This window comes from Trachypithecus francoisi, unplaced genomic scaffold (genome assembly GCF_009764315.1).
Source record: "Trachypithecus francoisi isolate TF-2019V2 unplaced genomic scaffold, Tfra_2.0 Lachesis_group4, whole genome shotgun sequence".
Taxonomy (NCBI): domain Eukaryota; kingdom Metazoa; phylum Chordata; class Mammalia; order Primates; family Cercopithecidae; genus Trachypithecus; species Trachypithecus francoisi.
This window is the reverse complement of record NW_022681469.1, coordinates 6,732,612-6,752,212: the sequence shown is the minus strand read 5'-3', so window position 1 is coordinate 6,752,212 and position 19,601 is coordinate 6,732,612. Positions and strand designations below refer to the sequence as shown.

Sequence of the window (19,601 nt, the reverse complement as noted above, 5' to 3'; positions counted from 1 at the left end):
TCACTTGAACCTGGGAGGTGGAGGTTACAGTGGGCCAAGATCACGCCACTGCACTCCAGCCTGGGTGACAGAACAAGACTCCATCTCAAAATAAATAAATAAATAAATAAATAAATGCATGTAAACTTTCTTAACAAAGGACTTAACTGAATTCCAAAAATGTGACACAAAGTTAAACATGTTCATTTTATTTAGGCAGATATATGTATATATTATTTATTTCCTTTTAAAGCAAGCTTAATACAAAGTTTAATTGCTAAAATCACGTTGATTCAACAGCCTAGAAACAGAATAGTCTTTAGTTTTACTGTGCTAATTTAACAAATCCATTCTGTAAAGAAATACTGTTAATTCCGCTGGAGTTTAAAACTTTAGGGCCAGGCACGGGCCTGCAATCCCAGCACTTTGGGAGGTCGAGGCGGGTGGATTACTTGAGGTCAGGAGTTTGAGACCAGCCTGGCCAACATGGTGAAACCCAGTCTCTACTAAAAATACAAACATTAGGCCAGTGTGGTGGTGGGAGGCTGAGGCAGAAGAATCGCTTGAACCCAGGAGGCTGAGGTTGCAGTAAGCCGAGATCGTGCCACTGCACTCCAACAGCCTGGGAAACAGAGTGAGACTCTGTCTCAAAAAGAAAAAAAAAAAACTTTTGGACGCGAGCAGTGGCTCACACCTGTAATCCCTGCACTCTGGGAGGCACAGATAGGAGGATCCCTTGAGGCCAGGAGTTTTAAGGCTGCAGTGAGCCATGATTGTGCCACTGCACTCCAGCCTAGGAGACAGAGTGAGACTCTGTCTTGAGAAAGAAAAATTTTAAGGTTTGCATAGTACCCTGCAAAAGACTATTCTATGATACGTATCAACAAAATTTAACCCCACTTTCTCCGATAATAAAAAAATGTTTTTTTACACTGTTACTTTTTAAACAACGTGAAACTAATGAAAATTGGTTGCTGCTTTGAGAATCATCTTGTTTGGAGAAAAACATCCTGTGCTTCACCAGTTGCTGCCATGCCTTACAGAGATAGGGTCTGTAGTCTATGTCCATGTCACACAGGCGTCGAGAGGCATGAGAAGGTTCTTCCGACAAGTTTGAGGCTTTCTGCATTATAGTTTGTGTTGTTGCAAAGAGAACCAGGCGATAGTCATTTACAAGCTTCTCTAAGCACTGAGAACATTTCCTCAGAGTAGACTCCTGTAAGTTAACACTCTCTCCTCCATTGACACGGTCTATCCAGTAAAAAGCTGACAGGCTATCCAAAATCAAAAGGCAGAGAGACGGGTGACTACAAAACATACTTTCTAGTGAGTAAAGTGTAAGAAGTAAGTGGGTGCTACTACTGCAGTACACCAAAAAAAATCTTCCCAGGCAGTATTTGATTATTTCTTCAGAGCTTTGGGATAGTCTGTGCTCAAGAATTGTAACCAGCCGGAGCATATCAAAGTGGTAATCTGTATCGATAAATAAGACTTCTACTTCCAGGCCACCTTCTGATTTGGGAAGTATACATCGTGCTGTTAGGTGATAAAGCATTTCTGTTTTTCCTGTTCCTTCTGAGCCATGAAATTCAAGAACATCACCTGTGTAAAATTTAAAAATCTCAGTCAAAATGCAGTAGCTCAAGGGTAGGCTACAAAATGCAAAGTTTGCAAAAAAGTTGAAAAAGACATTTACTGGAATGTGAAAGAAAATCTAAATTCACTTTTGCCAAAATGGAGCTGTACAAGCAAATACAATACACAAGGAAACCAGAGCCCGCTGAGAAGGCTGGAAGAGGTGAGGGGACTCTCCTCGGGCCAGGCTCACATGCACTTCCACTTCAGTTTGCGAGGTTTGAAAATAAAGAGCCACAGATCTAGGGCCTTTCAAAAATCGGATGACTACCGTACACACCACTTGTGGTAGTTGATGACACCATATCCATTCTTCCCCTCTTCCTAAAGTATGAAACCCTAATTTGATGAGGAGGGAAATATGTCCACTTTAAAACTATTTTGCATGGTCTCCTTTGAAAAGGTGACCAGGTAACACAGCTGTCACCAGTGAGATGCAGGCTGCTCTCTGCTGATGATTCTTTTCTATCCAGGGATGCCTTCTGCCCTGCCGCACCCTCCTGTGGGGGTGGAGCAGCCATCTGGAAGCAGTGAGGATGAAAGCGCCCCCTCAGGATGGCAGCGTGGAAGACAGAAGGTGCCCAGGACTCTGGGCATACGGAGCCCCCACCAGCCACGCACAGCCTGCCTCTGTGCCACTCAGGATGTGAGGAAAAGAAGCCTCCACCTGGGCAAGCCACTAAGTTGGACGTCTATGGCCTGCAGGTGAAAGCACTCCCTCATTAGGGTTTCTCAATGTTACTGATGTTATGGGGTGAACAATTCTGGATTTTGAGGTTTCACACATGATTGAGGCAAGAGCCCATGGCTCTCAGGCCCTAAATGCCAACAGCATCCTTCAACTGAAAACAACCTTACACATTCCCAAACTGCCTTCAGTTGTTCTTTGCTATTTGAATTATCTCTTGAAACCATGTCCAGCTGCATTAGAAATTATTTTCCTAGCATTAAAAATCAAAGTCAACTACTCTGAACATTAAAGACTCCAACTCTCCTTCTCTACAGGCTCAAATAACTCACTGAGGACAGCACAAGTGAAATCAAACGACACTGGGGAAGTTGCCTTGCTTCCAGAGCTTTTCAAAATGCACTCAACAGTGGCATTCAACTCTTGCTTGTCATTATTAATGTATGGCTGAACTACCTGATTGGAAACACTATGTTAAAATGCCAAGTATTATCCCCAACCAAATGATGGTCTATATAAGAATTCAAGGGCTGGGCACAGAGGCTCACACCTGTAATCCCAGCACTTTGGGAGGTAGAGGCGGGCGGATCACCTGAGGTCAGGAGTTCAAGATCAGCCTGGCCAACATAGTGAAACCCTACTAAAAATACAATAAATTAGCTGGGTGTGGTGGCGGGCACCTGTAATCCCAGCTACTTGGGAGGCTGAGGCAGGAGAAACACTTGAACCCGGGAGACAGAGGTTGCAGTGAGCTGAGATCACGCCATTGCACTCCAGCCTGGGTGACAAGAGCGAAACTCCGTCTCAAAAAACAAAAACAAAAACAAACAAAGAATTCAAGTACTTTGTTTCTTATGATTAATTTTAGTTTTTTTTTGAGATGGAGTCTTGTTCTGTTGCCTAGGCTGGAGTGCAGTGGTGAAATCTTGGCTTACTGCAACTTTCGCCTCCCAGGTTCAAGCAATTCTCCTGCCTCAGCCTCCCGAGTAGCTGGGATTACAGGTGTGCGTTACCACCCCCAGCTAATTTTTGTATTTTGGTAGAGACGGGGTTTTGCCATGTTGGCCAGGCTGGTCTCAAACTCCTGAACGCAGGTGATCCACCCACCTCAGCCTCCCAAAGTGCTGGGATTACAGGTGTGAACCACCGTACCCGGCCTTTCTTCTTCTTCTTAACAAATCGTTGTAAATTGGAATATTCACAAATAATGTTTAAGAAATCTAGGCTGGGTACAGTGGCTCATGCCTGTAATTCCCAGCACTTTGGGAGGTCAAGGCAGGAGGATCACTTGAGCTCAAGAGTTAGATATCAGCCTGGTCAACATAGTGAGACCCCGACACTACAATTAAAAAAAACAAAAACAAAAAACAGCCACCCATGGTCGTGTGCATCAGTAGTCCCAGCTAATTGGGAGGCTGAGGTTGGTCAGTTGAGCCCAGGAGGTAGAGGCTGCAGTGAGCCAAGACTGCACCAAATTTCTACCATAATCTTACATACAACTTGCAATTCTAAATTTACCTTAAGAAGAACTTTAAAAACTGATTCCACCTCAGCCTCTCAAGTAGCTGGGACTACAGGCATGTGTCATCATGGCTGGCTAATTTTTGTATTTCTTGTAGAGACTAGATTCTACCATGTTGCCCAGGCTGGTCTTGAACTCCTGGGCTCAAGTGGTCTGCCTGTGTCAGCCTCCCAAAGTGCTGGGATTACAGACATGAGCCACCACACCTGGCTTCGGCTTTCTTATAGCGCAGTGTGTTATCAGTTCTCACAGACTTCTTTTTTGGATTTAGGAATTCTACACATGGCTGGGCATAGTGGCTCAGGTCTGTCATCCAGCACTTTGGAAGCTGAAGTGGGAGGATCACTTGAGCCCAGGAGTTCATGACCAGCCTGGGCAACATAGGGAGACCCTGCCTCTACAAAAAATTTAAAAAAAGAAATAGCTGGGCGTGGCGGCATGCGCCTATAGTCCCAGTCTCAGCTACTCAGGGTGAAGTGGGAGCCTGTGAGGTTGAGGCTACAGTGAGCCATGATCATGTCACCGCACTCTAGCCCAGGCAACAGAGGGAGACCCTGTCTCTAAAAAGAAAGAAAGAAAGAAAGAGATTCTAGGCTCAAGGAGTAAAATTATTTTCATATTAACAACTGTCCATCGAATTAAAAGTTCACATAGCAGCTAAACCTGTATTCCACCCAGATGTTCAGTGTGCCCTCTCTTACTATGTTACTGAGCCCACCACTCCTACCCAGAGTCTTTGACTGTCCCATGTGATAGAGAACAAGGGGCCATGCAGAAGCGCAGAGGGGAAACCAAGAAGCCGACCACAGCAAATCCTCCCTCTCCTGCTCCCAGACAGGCAGCCAGGGAGGCTGAGCCACAGCCACTCACCTTTCTAGAGTACTGCATGCCTTAGAGGCTGCTTCAGACATGTCCTGTTTGCTCCTAATAACACTGAGGTAGGGAAAATAACAAACTCTGTCGTCTCCCATCCTCACACGGGTCATACTAGATAATCAGAGACTATTTACCTGATTACATTTCCTGTTAGCTTCTCTAAGGTTGGGACTTGAGTATTCTGTCCCCAGCACAAAACCCAGGATCTTCTGAATGTGCTTCATCAGTTACCTTCTTCTTTTTTTTTATTTTTATTTTATTTTATTTTATTTTTTTGAGACGGAGTCACGCTCTGTTGCCCAGGCTGGAGTGCAGTGGCGCGATCTCAGCTCACTGCAAGCTCCGCCTCCCAGGTTTACGCCATTCTCCTGCCTCAGCCTCCCGAGTAGCTGGGACTACAGGTGCCTGCCACCTCGCCCGGCTAATTTTTACTTTTTTTTTGTATTTTTAGTAGAGACAGGATTTCACCATGTTAGCCAGGATGGTCTCGATCTCCTGACCTTGTGATTGCCCGTCTCGGCCTCCCAAAGTGCTGGGATTACAGGCTTGAGCCACCGCGCCCGGCCAGTTACCTTCTTCTTAAGATCCTCATGAGAGACATCTAAAGAATACAAATATGAGTTTTGGTTTGTGAGGGTTAAGGGCCTAAAAGCCAATTGTGAAACTGGCATTTTAAATGGAAGCAGGTCTGGTAGGGAGCGACAGGTGGGGTGTGTGGTGGCTTTGGTGGCAGAGCTCAGCAGGTAAGAAGGTCCTAGACCAGGGTTGACACAGGGACCAACATAGGAGGCAAAGCAAGAGAAGCAAACCGCCTAGTGTGGGTCCTGCTGCCAGAGACCACAGGGTCTCACACTTAGCGTGGTGAGGGTCTCACACTTAGCGTGGTGAGGGTCTCACACTTAGCGTGGTGAGGGTCTCACACTTAGCGTGGTGAGGGTCTCACACTTAGCGTGGTGAGGGCCTCAGTCCTGCAGGTGATAGGTGTGGCTGTGTCCCCACCCAAATCTCATTTGAATTCCCACGTGTTGTGGGAGGGACCCAGTGGGGAGGGGGTCACTGAATCATGGGGGCAGGTCTTTCCTGTGCTGTTCTCGTGATAGTGAGGAAGTCTCATGGGATCTGATTGTTATTATAAGGGAGAATTTTCCTGTACAAGCTCTCTTTGCCTGCTGCCATCCATGTCAGACGGGACTTGCCTTCTGCCAGGATCGTGAGGCTTCCCCAGCCACGTGGAACTGTGAATCCAATTCAATCTCTTTCTTTTGTAAATTGCCCAGTCTTGGATATGTCTTTATCAGCAGCGTGAAACTGGACTAATACAGCAGGTAAACCTAATATGGTGATTTGAAAGTTCTTCTGAAAGATAGGCTTGGAAGTACCTGCACACATCAAATATAGATACAAAGTAGACTTTTTTTGAGACAGGGTCTTATTCTGTCACCCAGGCAAGAGTGTAGCAGTGTGACTTCAGCTCACTGCAACCTCCGCCTCCTGGGCTTAAGTCGTCCTCCCACCTCAGCCTCCTGAGTAGCTGGGACCACAGGTCTGTGCCACCACGCCTAATTTTTGTATTTTTTTGTAGAGACAGTCTTGCTGAGTTGCCCAGGCTGATCTCAAACTCCTGGGTTCAAGTGATCCACCCACCTCAGCCTCCCAAAGTGCTAGAATTACAGGCGTGCACCATCCCACCCAGCCCAAAGTAGAAATTTTTAATTCACATAATTCACATTGAGTATTCCAGCAAAAATTTAGCTTTCAAAATGGTATGGTTTTTTTTTTTTTTTTTTTTTTTTTTTTTTTTGAGACGGAATCTTGCTCTGTCACCCAGGCTGGAGTGCAGTGGCGCGATCTCCACTCACTACAAGCTCCGCCTCCCGGGTTCATGCCATTCTCCTGCCTGAGCCTCCCGAGTAGCTGGGACTACAGGCGCCCGCCACCACGCCCGGCTAATTTTTGTATTTGTAGTAGAGACGGGGTTTCACCGTGTTTGGCAGGATGGTCTCGATCTCCTGACCTCGTGATCCGCCTGTCTCGGTCTCCCAAAGTGCTGGGATTACAGGCGTGAGCCACCGCGCCTGGCCGGTATGGGTTTTTTTTAATGTATCTCTAGGTGTCACAAAATGAAAATGTCCTACAGCCACTAAGATATAAGATGTAAGATGGTAAGCCAGGCGCGGTAGCTCACGCCTATAATCCCAGCACTTTGGGAGGCTGAGGCATGAGGCAGGTGGATCACCTGAGGTTAGGAGTTCAAGACCAGCCTGGCCAACATGATGAAACCCTGCTTCTACTAAAAATATAAAAATTAGCTGGGCATGGTGGCACGCGCCTGTAATCCCAGCTACTTGGGAGGCTGAGACAGGAGAATTGCTTGAACCTGGGAGGCAGAGGTTGCAGTGAGCTGAGATCGTGCCATTGCACTCCAGCCTGGGCAACAAGAGTGAAACTCCATCTCAAAAAAAAAAAAAAAGATTCAAGATGGTAATAAGGGGCTGGTTATGGCAGTCTAGGAGTAATCCACATAGAAATAATAGAGAAAAAACAAAAATCTCTTTGATGGGTGGGTAATATGGACTTAAAATTAAGGCCAAAACTAAGTTTTTGAGATATATCCACAGTTAGAAGAGGCATTAGAAGACAGCTAAAACAGAAACTTAACAGGAAAACCAGGAAGAAAAACATTACCAGGCAAAAGAGACTGTTTCAAGAAAATGAAACAGTACTAAGTAATAAACGCAGCGGAAAAGTCATGACAATGAAAAATGGCGGGAAAAGATCACTGAGTTTGTCCAAAATAGTGGCCTTGGAGCATTAACTGTGTAGTCCGCAAAAGCACATTTAACATCTTATTTTGTGAACCAAACTTTTAAAACTGAGATACTCAGAAGACAGGAGACAACGGGGCTAGCCTAGGCATTCACTGCTTCTAGAGTAACAGCAAGGACAGAGCAGATTCCCCCCCAGTGAAACTGAGGCAAAGAAGTTGAAGGTTAAATCCCTGCCTAAGAGATACTCTTTTCCTTTTACACATTAATAGCAAAGCAGGTATAAAAAAGGCATTTATAACAACCGGGGAAGACACTGCAAACTTGCAAGAGACACATGAATTATTATTAAGGTCCTTGAACTAAATTCCTCACAAATAAGTTTAATGATGAACTGAAATCAGTTTTACTGATTTTATAAACATTTACTGTTTGATCCTCAAGATCAAAACCTGTAATCAAATATTATGTTCTACAGAAGGGACATCGTCCTTTTCAATGTACTTGAAGTCACCGTCTCATATGTTTCTGTGGCTGCTACAGGATGCTTGTCCAGCCAAAGTATGGAACGTGACGACTTGCAGTAAAAAAATCCCTAAGGTTTGGCACTTGAAGATATTAAACTAAATCAGAAAATCTGGATGATTTGGCCTTGACAGTTACTCTTACAAACAGAACGCTGTAAGGAGTTTGGGTAACAGATTGTCAGAAAGAGTTATGAATCTGAAGATCCTTCAAAATAAGGAAAAGAAAGGAAAAGCCAAAAAATCTATCATCTTGGTACCAGCCTACCAACTATATAACAAATATGTTGAATTTGCAGATTATAATCATTATAGAAGTAAAGAAGTAATGAATTGGTACATGGTACTGAATAACTCCTATCCAAAAAAGCATTAAAAATATGTTTACAGGTTGGACGTGGTGGTTCACCCCCATAATCCCAGCACTTTGGGAGGCTGAGGTGGGCAGATGGCTTGAGCCCAGGAGTTCAAGACCATTCTAGGCAACATGGCAAAACTCCATCTCTACAAAATATACAAAAATTACTTGGGTATGTTGGTACACATCTGTGGTCCCAGCTATTAAGGAGGCAGAGGTGGGAGGATTACCTGAGCCCGGGGTTGGTCGAGGCTGCAGTGAGCCGTCACTGCGCCACTGCACTCCAGCCTGGGCAACAAGAGTGAGACCCTGTCTCAAAAAGAAAAGTTTGGCACTGGGCACAATGGTTCATGACTGTAATCTCAGCACTTTGGGAGGCCAACATGGGTGGATCACTTGAGGTGAAGACCAGCCTGGCCAACATGTTGAAACCCTGTCTCTACTAAAAATACAAAAACTTAGCTGGGCACGGTAGCACCTGCCAGTAATTCCAGCTACTTGGGAGGCTGAGGTTGCAGTGAGCAGAGATCAAGCTGCACTCCAGCCTGGGTGACAGAGTGAGGCTCTGTCTCAAAAAATATATATATATATAAAATATAATATAATATAAAATATAAAAAATAAAATACAAAATATAAATAAAAAATAAAATAAAATAAAACAAAATAAAATGAAACGTTTGGATGAGAACACATGGACACAGGAAGGGGAGTAACACACACCGGGGCCTGCCGAAGGCATGAGGGGAGGGAGCGCATCAGGACAAATAGCTAAGACAAGTAACCCAGGTGATGGCTTGACAGGTGCAGCCAACCACCATGGCGCGCGTTTATCCATGTAACAAACCTTCACGTTCTGCACATGTATCCTAGAATTTAAAATTAAATTAAATTAAATTTAAATTTAAAAAAAGTTCGGATGGGTGCAGTGGCTCACACTGTAATCCCAGAATTTTGGGAGGCCAAGGGGAGGCGGATCACCTGAGGTTGGGGGTTCAAGACCAGCCCGGCCAACATGGTGAAATCCCATGTCTACTAAAAATACAGATGAGACAGAGCAAGACTCTGTCTCAAAAACAAAGTTTACAATGGCATCGAGACTCTATAACCCCTAAATCTCTTACTACTTCAACTGAAGCTTTTCTATAACGAGTTCTGCTAAACTTCTATTGTTGACAAATAATCTTTATAATCCCAGTCTTCTATCTGCTGTTGTTCCAATGGAGGACTCATCTAACTAGTTTTACAGCTACAGGATCTTCAGTAGTTTTCAGTAAACTTTTTTGTTAGTGACTAAACATGATGATGTTTTTCAATGTTTCTATAATATAATATTCTAATGTAGAAGTTGTTCCACAAACCCATTTTAACATACTAATGTCAGTTTCATAAGGCTCACCTTATTAATATCCTTCCCTATGGAGAGTGTACAAAGCCCATTCTGTTTTTTGTCTTACGTACTTGATCAAAATTTGTGTTTTATTATGGAGAATTTTGGTTAGCAAATCTGCTGTACAAGAAATACTAAAGGGAGTCCTTCAGGCTACATGAAAGGACACTAGACAGTACCTGAAATCCAAATGAGAAAATAAAAAGCACAGGGAAATGTAACTATCTATGTAAATATAAAAGACAGTACAGGCCGGGTGTGGTGGCTCATGTCTGTAATCCCAACACTTTGGGAGGCCAAGGTGGGTGGATCACCTGAGGTCAGGAGTTTGAGACCAGCCTGGCCAACATAGTGAAACCCTGTCTCTACTAAAAATAAAAAATTAGCCAGGTGTGCTGGCACACACCTGTAGTCCCAGGTACTGGGGAGGCTGAGGCAGGAGAATCACTTGAACCCAGGAGGTGGAGGTTGCAGTGAGCCAAGATCATACCACTGCACTCCAGGCTGGGCAACAGAGTGAGGCTCCATCTTAAAAAAAAAAAAAAAAAAAAGATAGTATAAATGTGTTTTTATATTTGTAACTATTTTTTCATCTATCTGATTTAAGAAGGAAGTTGTTTTTGCGACAGTCTTGCTCTTTTGCCCAGATTGGAGTGCAGCGGTGCAATCTCAGCTCACTGCAACCTCTGCCTCTCGGGTTCACGCCATTCTCCTGCCTCAGCCTCCCGAGTAGCTGGGATTACAGGCGCCCGCCACCACGCCCGGCTAGTTTTTTCTATTTTTAGTAGAGACAGGGTTTCACCATGTTGGCCAGGCTGGTCTCCAACTCCAGACCTCAGGTCCCACTTACCTCAGCCTCCCAAAGTGCTGGGATTACAGGCGTAAGCCACCGTGCCCGGCCCCTACTTTAACCATTCAGAAGTGTACAGCTCAGGGGTGTGAAGTACATTCACATTGCTGTGAAGCAACGAAGCAGAACTCCACAACTTTTCCATCTTGCAAAACTCACATTTTGCATCCATTAAACAATGACTCACTTCCTCCACCTCTGCAGCTCCTGGTAACTATCATTTTACTTTCTTTTCTGTGAATTTAACTACCTTAACTACCTTAGAAACTACATGTAAGTGGACTCAGGCAGTTTGTCTTTTTGGCCTATTTCATTTAGCACAATGTCCTCAAGGTTCATCCATGTTGTAGCAAGTGACAGAATTTCCTTCTTCTGTAAGGCTGAATAATATATCAATTGCATGTATATATCACATTTTGCGTATACCACTCAACCACTGATGGATACTTTTCCCCTCAGGGATTCGTTATAAGTACACTGATGGACATTTAGGTTGGTTTTACCTCTTAGCTATTGTGAATAGTGCTGCTATAAACAAGAGTGTGCCAATATTTCTCCAAGATCCTGCTTTCGATTTTTTTGGATGAATACCCAGAGGTGAGATTATGGGCTCATACGGTAGCTCTATTTTTAATTGTTTGAGGAACCTCCATACTATTTTCCATAATGGTCGCATCGTTTTACAATCTTTTTTTTTTTTTTTTTTTTTTTGAGACGGAGTCTCGCTCTGTCGCCCAGGCTGGAGTGCAGTGGCCGGATCTCAGCTCACCGCAAGCTCCGCCTCCCGGGTTTACGCCATTCTCCTGCCTCAGCCACCCGAGTAGCTGGGACTACAGGCGCCCGCCACCTCTCCCGGCTAGTTTTTTTTGTATTTTTTAGTAGAGACGGGGTTTCACCGTGTTAGCCAGGATGGTCTCGATCTCCTGACCTCGTGATCCGCCCGTCTTGGCCTCCCAAAGTGCTGGGATTACAGGCTTGAGCCACCGCGCCCGGCCTGCAATCTTACCGACAGTGCAAAAGGGTTACAGTTTCTCCGCATCCTTGCTAACACTTGCTATTTCCTGGTTTTTGATAGTAGCCTTCCTAATGGGTGTGAAGTGACAAAGAAGAACATTTATAGTGATAAATGGGTCAACCAGCAATAAGACAAAATAAAAAGTTATGTGTGCTTAACAATACATGAAGCCCCAAAATACAAAAGCAAAAAATGATAAAACTCAGGAGAGAAACAGACAATTCAACAGTAACAGTTGGAAACTTCATTTTTAGTAGAGATGGGGTTTCACCATATTGGCCAGGCTGGTCTCTTGGCCAGGCTGGTCTCGAACTCCTGACCTTGTGATCCGCCTGCCTCAGCCTCCCAAAAGTGCTGGGATCACAGGCGTGAGCCACCACGCTCGGCTATAACCTGATTTTTTCAATGAGCAAAGGATCTGACGTTTCTCCAAAGATACACAATTTGCCAATAAGCCTGTGCAGATACTCAACATCACTGGCCATGAGGAAAATGTAAATCAAAAACCACAGAGAGATAACACTTCATACTGACTAGGATGGCTATTATCAGAAAGACAGACAATAACAATTATTCCCAGAATATGGGAACTGGAACCATCACTGCATTGTTGGCAATGCAATGACGGTGCAAATAAAATGTGAAGCTCCTCTGGAAAACAGTCTGGCAGTTTCTCAAAAGGTTAAATGTAGAATTGCCATATGACCTAGCAATGCCTATGCTAGGTATTACCCGATAGAACTGAAAACATCTATCCACAGAAAAACATGTACACAGATACCCACAGCAGCATTATGCATAACAGCCAGCAAATAGAAACAACCCAAATGTCCATCCGCTGACAAACGGATAAGCAACATGCATACCCATGCAATGAAATATTTAACAAAAAGTGAACTACTAATATGTGTTACGATGTGATGACGATGAATTATACAATGCAAATGATTCAAAGTAAAAGAGGCCAGTCACAGAAGATCACATATTACATGATTGCAGTTATACGAAGTATTCAGAAAAGGCAACTCTATAGTTAGAAAGTAGACTAGTAGTTGCCTAGAGCTGGGGAACATGGGAGATGACAATGATTAGAAATGAGCTTCTTTAGGAGGAGATAAAATGCTCTAAAATCAGTTGTGGTAATGGTTGCACAACTGTGTAATATATTAAAAATCACTTAACTGCACACTTAAGTGGGTGAATTTTATCTCTATGAAGCCACTACATTAAAAGAAAAAAAATCAACCTAAGCACATGCCCTTTGTAAGTTTTCCCTGTTGTAGAAATACTAGGAGAACAATTGGGTACCTAAGGACTTCCCTATAACTCCTCAAACTTCTAAAGAAAAATAATTTCAAAATAAACTATAATAGCAGGACTTGCATAAATAGCGTGTGTTGGGAGTAAAACAGAGGTCAAGGCAGATTCTGAAGATTTACTGCAGAGAAGCGAACTTCTCTCGTCTGACACCGGTGAGGAAAGCTTAAAAGCTTCCTGTCACAACCTGTGTCTCATTTTTCAGGTGTACAGTTTAACCTGTGTAACCTCTTGCAGGAGTATGTGTCTACATGGGAGCTGATGTGAAAAATCCTTTTATAAAGCTTTATTTGCATTTCTATTTTTTATAAAGGTTGTATTTTTACCTTGCACAGGTGAATCTTCATCAGCAAACAGATTTGGTTCTATTTCTTTCAAGGAACTTCTACCTTCAAGTCGGGCAAGGAGCTTACAAAAGAAAAGAGAGAAGGAAAACTCATTATTTAAAAATAGAAAATCCTAGCCATCTGTATTTATACCATTTTCCGAAAGTCTGTAAGATTTCAAAATTTTAGGCTGGGTGCTGTGGTTCACACCTGTAATCCCAACACTTTGGGAGGCCAAGGTGGGCAGATTGGTTGAGTCCAGTTTGAGACCAGCCTGGGCAACATGGTGAAACCAACTCTACAAAAAATACAAAAATTAGCTGGGCATGGTGGCACACACTGTAATCCCGGCGACTCAGGAGGCTGAGGTGGGACGATCACTTGAGCCCAAGAGGCAGAGATTGCGGCCTGGGCGACAGAGTGAGGCCCCATCTCAAAAAAAATTGTTCATAATTTTGTGGATTTGGAAGAAAATATGAAATAAGAAATCTAGTTTAGGAGAAATGTTGTGTTTACTTATTTTTCAGATATTTACTTTTTGTTTATCTACCAAATACCGACAGTATGAGTCTGTACCCTCAAAGGAATGGATAGTCTAGTTTAGGGTATAGGACAAACTGCTATGGCAAAATTTTTACCTTCCTTATAATTAACTTTCACACTGTAATTCTTACCACACTTGTTACAGTTACCTGCCTTCATTTGTCTGCCCCATTCATTGTGAGCTCTTCATTTCACTGGGGAAGGGGACAAAGGAGAAAGGTGGAGGAGAACTTCCTTGAGCAGTCACCACCTGAGCTCTCTCCTAAGTAAGACTCTGCCAGGTGAAAGGGGCAGAGGCAGGCCTAGCAGACCTGCTAGCAGGGACAGGAGCAGCCGCAGTGCAGAGGCTATAAACAGCACTGTGCGCAGGGATGCTGTGCGCAGATTTGAACTCCTAGAGACTGTAGCAGCACCCAACAGGCAGGACACAGGGAAGCCCTAAGAGCAGAAGTCAGAGCATGGAAGGGCTCAGATGTTATGTTTGGGAGCTTATCTTTGGCTTGTAGACAACAGCCAACAGGTGTGACACGAAGCAGTGAGAAGTATTTAGCACATAATTAAGAGGAGACATCTGGGACCCCAGAGCCAGACCTGCTAGGTTACTGAGGTCCTCAGGCTTCTCATCTGTAAAGTGAGGATAACAAACAGCACCCTCCCTCGTAAGGATGATGAGGATTAAATATGTGAAAAGAGTACCTGGCTTATTATCCGCCTTTTTTTTTTTTTTTTTTTTTGAGGCAGAGTCTTGTCCTGTTGCCCAGGCTGGAGTTCAGTGGTGTGATCTCTGCTCACTGTAACCTCTGCCTTCTGGGCTCAAGTGATTCTCCTGCCTCAGCCTCCTGAGTAGCTGGGATTACAGGCGCCCACCACCACAGCTGGCTAATTTTTTGTATTTTTAGTAGAGACAGGGTTTCACCATGTTGGCCAGGCTGGTTTCAAACTCCTGACCTCAAACGATCCGCCCCCACCGGCCTCCCAATCTGCTAGGATTACAGGCGTGAGCCACCGTGCCCAGCCTATCCACATTTCAAACAGACCATCTTGTTGGTTACTAGGGAACAGATGTGAGGAGAGTAAAACCATACGTGGAGAGGGCTGGAGTCTGTCACCCTAGTCTGGAGGAGGAGTGTCTGCACCATGACAGAAGTCATTAGGATCACAGGCGGCAACCTCGGTAAAGGATTTAACTGTCACAAGGGAGACAAAACTGATTCTCAAGTTTCTTGGGAATCAGCACAGATTTGACAACACTTCTATATGACAAAAGAAAAAAAATCTATCACAAATGGGAAGAAAAAGTCACCTTTTATTTGCATTTTTTTAAACCAAATCAAGTTGTGGAAAGACTTCCTGAAGTGATTAAAAGTTCTATGCATTCATTTAACAGGCGTTCGCTGAATTTCTGCTGCATAGGAAGCACTGTGCTAGGTAAAATGTTGACTACAAAGATGAAGATGGCAACCTACCCTCAAAGAATGTGCAGTCTCGGTCCTCTTGCTTTATGTCATAAAACAAGGTAAAGATACAGGGTGCTTAGTTAGAGCAGAAGTTCTGAGGGCATAACTGTGGCTGAAACTATTTTCGTAAACAGAAAAAGTAAAAATTAAGACTGGTTTGACACTAAGGTCGTAAAAGCAATAGTGGGTACCTGCTGACAGCTAGCATAATCAAGGCAGTGGCGTGGAAATGTATTAGCACACATCGCCAAGCACTACCTGCACTCAAGCAGAACAAACAAAACTAGCTTTATGTAAGAATGTCTTTGATGAAAAAAAAAAAAAAATGACTGGTTTTACTAAATCATGACCCTTGAGTACACATTAAAAAATATTTTAAAAATCTTCTTTGTGATGACATGAGAAACATACTGTGTAGTGAACAATGTAACCTTGCCCAAAGGGAGGTCTGGTTTTTGTCCTTGCCTCCTGAGCGGTAATTCTGAACCCTTGGAATGTCTTGCCTGATAAAAGTGTCTTTGGGCAGGGCACAGTGGCTCGCGCCTGTATTTCTAGTACTTCAGGAGGCCAAGGTGGGAGGATCGCTTGAGCCCAGGAGTTTAAGACCAGCCTGGGAAACATGGCGAAACGCTGTCTCTACAAAAAAATACAAAAATTGGCTGGGCATGGTGGCATACGCCTGTAGTCCCAGCTACTCAGAAGGCGGACAGAGAAGAATCGCTTGAGTCCCGGAGGTCGAGGCTGCAGTGAACCAAGATTGTGCCACTGCACTCCAGGCTGGGCAACAGAGCAAGACCCTGTCCCCTACTGCCCCCCACCAAAAAATAGTGTCTGTTTAGAAGGGAACCTTGGGCCACACAAGAATGATTTATGGTGGGGGCTTTGGGTCATGCAGTGACAGGCCAACCTGGAGGTGCTGGAAGCTAAGGTCAGCTATGCAGGCAGTTGACTATGTCCACATGGCAGAGCCCCAATAAAACCTTTGGACATCAGAGTTTAGCTGAGATTCCCTGCTTGCCAATATTCTGTCTATTGTCACACATTGTTGCTGGGAGAATTTAGCACTGTTGATGACTCCACTGGGAGAGGACAGCTGGAAGCTCTGTGCTTGGAACTTCCTGAACTTTGTCCTATTGTGTCTCTTCCCTTGGCTGATTTTAATCTAGATCCTTTTGCTGTTGCAAACCATAACCATGAACATAACAGCTTTCATTGAGTTATGAGTTCTTCTAGAGACTTATTAAGCCTGAAGGTGGCTGTGATGGTTAATTGTATGTGTCAACTAGATTAGGTTAAGAGATGCCCATATAGCTGGTAAAGCATGATTTCTGGGTGTGTCATGAGGGTGTTTCTGGAGGACATGAGCATTTCAATCAGTAGACTGATTAAAGAGGATCTGTCCTCACCAATGCAGACGGGAATCCTCCAATCCCTCTTTTCTTGAGCTGGGACACCCATCTCCTGCCCTCAGATATCGGAGCCCCTGATTCTGGGACTTACCCCAGTGCTGCCTGTCCCCCAACCCTTCACCATTCTCAAGCCTTTAAAGCCCTGGACTGGGAGTTCCACCATGGGCTCTCCTGGCTCTCAGCCCTTCAGACTCAGACTGAATTACACCGCAGGCTTTCTGGTTCCCCAGCTTGCAGATGGTGTGTCTGGGAATTCTTGGCCTCCATAATCACACTGTTAGAGTAGGTAGACAGGCAGGTGTGAGTGGGGCAGGACAGGTCCCAAGGAATGTCCAGGTGGCCTCTTCAGGAATGATAACTGGTTGCAGCTGGCACCAGGGAGGGGAAAATTTCCTAACAGGAAACATCTTGGACTTATGGGCAACAACTTCCTGATAAGATCCTAGGAATTGAGCAAATATGTCCAGGAATGTGCAGTAAGGAGCAAAATGGTGGAGTGACCAGTACATGACCTTCCTCTGGGAGCACTAGACCAGTAAGGGAAAATTGCCCTACGCAAGCATGCACAGAACTCCAAACACCAAATGGCACCCGTGGACCCTTTCAGATGCTGGCAAGTCACTGCACATGAGGCAATAAGCCAGCAGCCCACCCAGGGAGAAGGATGAGAGGACACCAGGAAGGATCAGGAAATAGGGGCATTCAATATTTCAAGTTGCCCATTTGGTCCCTTCCAAGTGAACATTACTTCAAAAAACCTTCACTCCTGCCTTGAATCTACTTCTGTCTTGGCTGAATTCTTTCTTCCAAGAAGACAAGAACTGAGGACTGTGGACCCCAACCGGACTTGCCGCCCTGGTAACAATGTGAGCCAATTACCATAATAAATTTCCTCTTATATATCTACATGTATCCTATTGGTTGTGTTTCTCCTCTGGAGAACTGTGCCTAACACATAACTCAGTGAACCATCCAAAAGATGCATGATATGAAATCATTCCTGGGTAGATTTCACTCCAACTATAGACAGACTTTTTTTTTTTTTTTTTTTTGAGACAGGGTATAACTTACTCCCATCACCCAGGTTGGAGTACAATGGCACAATGAGCCTCAACCTCCCAGGCTCAAGTGATCCTCCCACTTCGGCCTCCCAAGTAGCTGGACTACAGGCTCGTGCCACTATGTCCAGCTAATTTTTTGTTATTTTTAGGAGACAGGGTCTCACTATGTTGCCCAGGCTGGTCTCGAACTCCTCGGCTCAAGTGATCCACCTGCCCTGGCCTCCCAAAGTGCTGCAATTACAGGTGTGAGCTACTGCACCTGGCCAAGGTCTTAAGATTTTATATCCCACATTATAGTTAGCCTTTAGGAAAACTACTACTTGTCAAGGTTTGGTACAGTAACCAAGAAGAATATCTATAACTCTCTGAAAAGGTCTTAAAATACTCTCCCTTCCCCAACGTGACTTTCTCTGAGAGGACAGATGTTCTTCATGTACTTTAACCCAATCAACATATGATAACAGACTGCATAAGAACCCAGTTCTATTAAGCCAGATATTAAAAAGATTTGAAAATATGTAAAACGACATCACTTTTCTAAGTTTTTTCTTAGAAAAATACAGCTATTTTTCATAAAAATATGTTTTATGAAAATATTCAATGTGTGTGTCACTGTACATGAATGTAAATATTTTAAAAATTTAAATTTCTGTTTCATGGACACATATAACATAAACAAAAGCTCTTTAGATTCTTCCATTTTTTTTTGAGACAGGGTCTTGCTCTGTCACCCAGGCTGGAGTGCAGTGATGCCATCATGGCTCTCTGCAGCCGTGACCTCTTGGGCCCATGCAATCCTTGCATATCAGCCTCCTGAGTAGCTGGGACCACCGGTGTGTGCCACCACACCCGGTTAATTTTTTTACTTTTTGCAGAGACAGGGTCTCCCTGTGTTGTCCAGGCTGGTCTCGAACTCCTGGGCTCAAGCAATTCTCCCACCTTAGTCTCCCAAAGTGCTGGGATTACAAGCATGAGCCACCGTGCCCAGTGGAATCTCCCATTTTTAAATGTGTTCTATAGTCCTAAGACTACAATGTATAAGAACCACTGGGCTACAAGACCGCAAGAGTATAGCTCAAAGAAAAATACAGATTTTTTTTTTTTTTTTTTTTTGAGACAGAGTCTCGCTTTGTCATCAAGGCTGGAGTGCAGTGGTGCAAGTTCGGCTCACTGCAACCTCTGCCTCCTGGGTTCAAGCGATTCTCCTGCTTCAGCCTCCTGAGTAGCTAGAATTACAGGCATGTGCCACCACGCCTTGCTAATTTTTATATTTTTAGTAGAGATGGGGTTTCGCCATGTTGGTCAGGCTGGTCTCAAACTCCTGACCGCAGGCGATCCACCCGCCTCAGCCTCCCAAAGTGCTGGGATTACAGGCGTGAGCCACCATGCTCAGCAAGACAGAGAGACTTTCATGGACAAGAAAGAGCACGTGGAAACAACTACAAAATATCTTTGAAGGCCTGTATACGAATGAATAACATCCTCATTAGATTAACTTGGGAAGACACTCCAATTGTTTACTCTTAATGCCATTGCTCAAAACACTTTAGAATCCTCGCCCCTGAGAAATCCTGGCAAAATAGTATTCAAGAAAGTATTATAGGCCAGGCGTGGTGGCTCACGCCTGTAATCCCAGCACTTTGGGAGGCCAAGGAAGGCGGATCACCTGAGATGGGGAGTTCAAGACCAGCCTGCCCAACATGGAGAAACCCTATCTCTACTAAAAATACAAAATTAGCCAAGCGTGGTGGCGCACACCTGTAATCCCAGCTACTCGAGAGGCTGAGGCGGGATAATCGCTTGAATCCGAGGCAGAGGTTGCGGTGAGCCAAGACCGCGCCACTGCACTCCAGGCTGGGTAGCAAGAGCGAAACTCCATCTCAAAAA

The 19,601-nt window shown here is 44.3% G+C and overlaps 1 protein-coding gene across 1 annotated transcript in view; it reads right to left on the bottom strand.

Moving 5' to 3' along the window:
- Positions 1–237: 237 nt before the first annotated feature.
- The window catches only part of XRCC2 (X-ray repair cross complementing 2), a 34,088-nt gene continuing 14,724 nt past the window's right edge, over positions 238–19,601 (bottom strand). The window contains exons 2-3 of the mRNA XM_033193297.1: positions 13,245–13,326; positions 238–1,581 (exon numbers count right to left, since the gene is read on the bottom strand). Coding sequence (XP_033049188.1) covers positions 860–1,581; positions 13,245–13,326 — 804 coding nt within the window. The 3' untranslated portion in view covers positions 238–859. The remainder of the gene's footprint in view (positions 1,582–13,244; positions 13,327–19,601) is intronic.